The sequence below is a fragment of the Olea europaea genome, chromosome 15 (genome assembly GCF_002742605.1).
Source record: "Olea europaea var. sylvestris chromosome 15, O_europaea_v1, whole genome shotgun sequence".
Lineage (NCBI taxonomy): Eukaryota > Viridiplantae > Streptophyta > Magnoliopsida > Lamiales > Oleaceae > Olea > Olea europaea.
The window spans coordinates 21,982,689-21,987,453 of NC_036251.1; the positions used below are offsets into that span (position 1 = coordinate 21,982,689).

At 36.5% G+C, this 4,765-nt stretch overlaps 1 protein-coding gene across 1 annotated transcript; it reads left to right on the top strand.

Annotated features, from left to right (window-relative positions):
- The first annotated feature begins 1,345 nt into the window (after nt 1–1,345).
- Nucleotides 1,346–4,540, top strand: LOC111411388 (tetraketide alpha-pyrone reductase 1-like). Its single transcript, XM_023041924.1, has 5 exons — nt 1,346–1,417; nt 2,822–3,030; nt 3,394–3,607; nt 3,799–3,990; nt 4,193–4,540. Exons 1-5 carry the CDS (start codon nt 1,346–1,348, stop codon nt 4,427–4,429), a joined length of 924 nt encoding a protein of 307 aa, XP_022897692.1. The 3' UTR covers nt 4,430–4,540.
- Nucleotides 4,541–4,765: the final 225 nt, after the last annotated feature.

The window sequence follows — 4,765 nt, forward strand, 5'->3', positions numbered from 1 at the left end:
CCTGGGTATGCCCGGTGTTTTTGTACATGGTACATTTTTGATCTATATATTTACATTTACCGATCAAAAAAAAGTATCCAACATGTACAACATTAATAATTTCCTTTTATGAACGTAATATGTGTTGGGAAATTCCTAACACATGGCAAAAGCTGAGAAATCCAATCAAGTTATAACTTCCAGATTTTTTGTTCTCACAAATGAAGGTAAGAGACTTAAATAGTATTTTCTCACCGGTTGTAAGTTATAGCATCATATTCTACATATTCTCTGACTTGATTATTAAGAAAAAAAGGAGCAAAATGAAAAAGGGAGCTTCGGGCTCAAACTTGGACAGTAACAGCATAAACAAGGGATTTTTAGAGAGAGAACGAAGTTCTTGTACAAAGGGATTTGATAGAATAATTCTATTTTCAAGGCTTGTTTGGATAGGACTCAACAGGACTAAAGAATAGATAATATGAGATGCTTGTCCGTTTTCAAAGTAGCCTTGTATATTTATGACTTTCAATCTTATTGCAATAGTACAGAGAATCATGTAGCAAACCCTCACTAGGTTTCGAAGGAGAAGGCAAAGAGTTTGGGCATAAATTTCACTCCTCTTGAGGTCAGCTTCAAGGACAGTGTACAGTCTCAAGGAGAAGTACTTTTTCGGCTTCTAATATTATAATGGCTTTCTTTATTTGTAAAATATGTGAAATCTGTATTGTATTATGTAGAGGAATAGATCTTCAATTGGTGGAATCCGAGCTCAGTATACTGTTGGGTTTTGATACCCAATAAATCCCGGACAATTATGTTAAATAGTTTCGAATTATATTTCATAAGTCTCGGCTGATGAGTGAAATATTTATCAACCAATCAATTCATATGCTCGACCCAAAAACACCGTTGGCCACTAGTAGCAACTTAATTGTTTTAATGTTGCTTTGGCCCAAATTCATTTATAGGAGGGCTTCCTTGTATCTTGGCCCAATCCTTTGTGTCTTAGCCCAAATTGATAATATACCTAAAGCTACATATATTCACCTTTCTTTGTAGAAGCCGTGTGTTTGTCCTTTGTGTGAGAATAAAGAGTGTGGCTGCCCCTTTGTGATCTCCTTTGAGTTCTTGCCTCTTATTGTCTTCTCTTTGCTTTTGTGGTTTGCAATCACCACCATATTGTTATCCCTTTGTGGGTGAGAAAGGAGGAAAGCAACCATGAGTGGATTGAGTTGTAGGTTGGAGTTTTGGTTGGTTGGTTGTTATATTGATTGGTGAGTTTAATCTGAGTCGAAATCCACGAATTGAAGATCCATTCCGCAATATATACCAATCCCAACCTTATCAAACACACACAAGAATCATGACCCAATTCCTACAACTCTTCCGCACTCAAGTTGTTTATAAATGTACCCGCTTAGGGCACAAAAAGAAGGTATTTTGCCAGCACACAGGCGACGCCACAAAGGCTGAAAATGGAATGAGAAGAAGAACTACGAAAACAACCGAAGCAAAAGCACAAAACAAAGACGAATAGTCGGGTTCTTTCTCAAACAAAGGCAAAACATGCGTGTATGACAAGGTCGAAGAGGGGCATCATATATAGGTTAAGTTAGAGCATAGTAATGGGCCAAGTCCAATACAGATATGGTAAGTGGATCAAGTATAATAAGCCATCCAATGAGTGAAGAACCGGGCCATAAACAAGTCTAATTAATTAGACTGCTTCCAATGGCTCCAAGTAGTTTTAGGGTCGAGTTGTCAATCTTATGTGTTGACAATTATTTCACTCATTGGTCAAGGTCTATAAAATATAATCCGAAACTGTTTAACATCATCGTCCGAAATTTATTGGGTATCAAAACCCAACATATTATAATAAATCTTTATCCACTGTGCTAAACAAATTTTCTGATGTTTTCCGTCAATTGCCTCACAATGTCACCAGTCCTAAATCACATAGACATATAACTTGAATTCATTAAGTCAAGTTGACTTAATGTATGTGTTAAAACGTGGCATATTTTGTAAGATAAGTAGATTGAGTNCATATAACTTGAATTCATTAAGTCAAGTTGACTTAATGTATGTGTTAAAACGTGGCATATTTTGTAAGATAAGTAGATTGAGTCAATTAATTACCACTACGCTCAAGTATTCAATTTAGTACTAATCCACCGACCCCCATTAGCAGGATTTCAAGAATAACTGAATAAATTGCTTATATTCTAAAGAAATATGGACAAAGACTAGGAAAATTCTGTAAAGAGAAAAATAAGAGATTTGTGTATAGATTATCAATTAAAATTTTAACTTCATTTACATAAAATATAAGAAGAATATTAGAAAGATTGGCTTAAGAGAGTCGAGAAAAACTTTGACCTCCCTTTCGTGTTGTTGGGGCTGAACTTGCAATTTGGATTTGAGTTGTGATTGGTGTACAGTGTAAACCCCTGCCGACACTTGACATTTGGGGGGGTTAATTTTTTGACATTATTTATTCATGCGGGGCCCACAGCTTTATGAGTTTTTCTGTAATTATTCTGTAAAAATTCATCTGTACACCCGTCATTATACTTTGGATTTACACCCCTGTTGTGTGTAAAGCAGGTTTCACAGAACACACACACAGGGGAGTGGGTGGGGGTATTTTTTGATAATTTTTCATTTACAATGGGTCCCACACATGAGAGTAATCTAACCAAATTCTGTGAAATTTTTTTTGTACAAATGGCTTAATAATTGGATTTATTCTTATGTCTAGATGAAACCATTGATTAAGACGTAGACATAGTCAATTTAGGTACAAGTTTTTGAATTGTAAAACTTTGACTTGTAGTTTGGTTTCTGGATGAATATCCAACCCAGTTTAAATTTACGAGAATCATGTTGTGTGAACTCACCTTTAAAATCGGACGACGTTCAAGTAGTTATGACCTACATGTCAAGCCTTAATGTATCAGTTGAAAATGCAATTAGAGCAGTAATAATTTCAATAGTCAAAGAAAGAATCAATCAGAAGAATATGATTTGTACTTGTCTTTGTTGGTAAATTCATAACTACTTATCTGGGCACCCATATTAGAGAGCAGTGTAAAGTTGAATAAAACTCCATAAGTGGCAGCATTGACAAGTTAGAGAAGATGAGTGGCGCAGGGAAGGTGGTGTGCGTGACAGGAGCCTCCGGCTACGTAGCATCATGGCTCGTCAAGCTTTTGCTTGAGCATCATTACACTATTAGAGCCACCATTCGCGACCTCAGTCAGTACTTCGTTTTCCTCTTTTGCTAGTAATCAGGACTTTTGAAATTTTAGTAGTATTAAGAACTGATATATGGCCAGCCAATGTCTATGCAAGAACACAAGTGGCCATGTTTTGTGATCAATAGTATCATTATTTATAATTTGACAGGGCATGTCTTGTTTTCATGTTTGTAAAGGCTTCAAATGATACAGGTGATCCAAGGAAAGTTGCACACCTTAAGCAACTCGAAGGATCTAAGGAAAGATTACGTCTGTTCCAAGCCGATTTAAATGAAGGCGGATCTTTTGATTCTGCAGTTGATGGTTGTGATGGTGTCTTTCATGCAGCATCACCCGTGTTCTCTTCAGTAACTGACCCTCAGGTCCATTTAACTTTTCTCTATATTTAGCATCACCATACTTGCATAGATAAGCTAGTTGTAGTAAAATAACCATACGTACTCTTTGATGCTATTGCAATTATGCTCAACTGAGATCCTTTCTGGTTTTTGCGATTTTCGTAAAAGGCAGGTTGTATAAAGTTTTGGGCTTACTAGCTATGTGCTTGTTTCAGGCAGAACTTGTAGAACCTGCAGTGAAGGGAACACTCAATGTTCTTAGATCATGCAGAAAAGTACCATCCGTCAAACGGGTTGTGTTAACATCATCTACGGCTGCAGTTATGGTCAACAAGAATCCTCCAAGCTCCGATGTCATAGTCGACGAAACATATTTCTCAGATCCAGAAATTTGCAAGGAAAAAGAGGTGTGTGCATATCAGAATATCAGTGCTTCCATTTCTTTTTGGATTACCATCAAATGGTATTCAATTCGGAAAATGTATATTGAACAAAACTGTTTAAACAACCTTCTATTGTCAAATTATTATGCATATCAAGCTTTTGTGTAGTCTCTGAGTTTTTCAATAGTGTTAAAATAAAATAAAATAAAACTGCTGCTGCTTTCAGCTATGGTATCCCCTTTCAAAAACATTGGCAGAGGAGGCCGCGTGGAAATTTGCAAACGAAAATGGCATCGACTTGGTAGTGATGAATCCTTGCTTGGTATTAGGCCCACTTCTTCAGCCAACTCTCAATTTATCTTCTGAGATGATTTTGAACCTCGTTAGAGAAGGTATTTTCTGTATGCAATCAAAATCACGTGTGAGACAATCTTTCAGTGTAGCGTTGATTTTATTCCTTTGAATAGGGATATGATTTCATCATCATGGTGTCTGCAATTCATTTTCTTATTTGATAAATACCCTTAAATCAATCATCAGAAATCTTGTACAAGCAGACACCAAGCATCGCCCATCTGGGAAATTGAATAAAGAAAGATTTATATGTTTGTATATAACGTTTTGGAGGATTCATTGTTTCTCCTGGCAGCGCCTTCTGTCCAATATTATACCAACAATAGCATTTACTTTCCAAATGTTACTGTTGACACATAAAAATTCAGCTAAAATCGAACGGCTCAAAGAATGAAGCCCAATTGGAGGATCCCCAAATCAGATAGCCCAAAGAACGAAGCCCAAT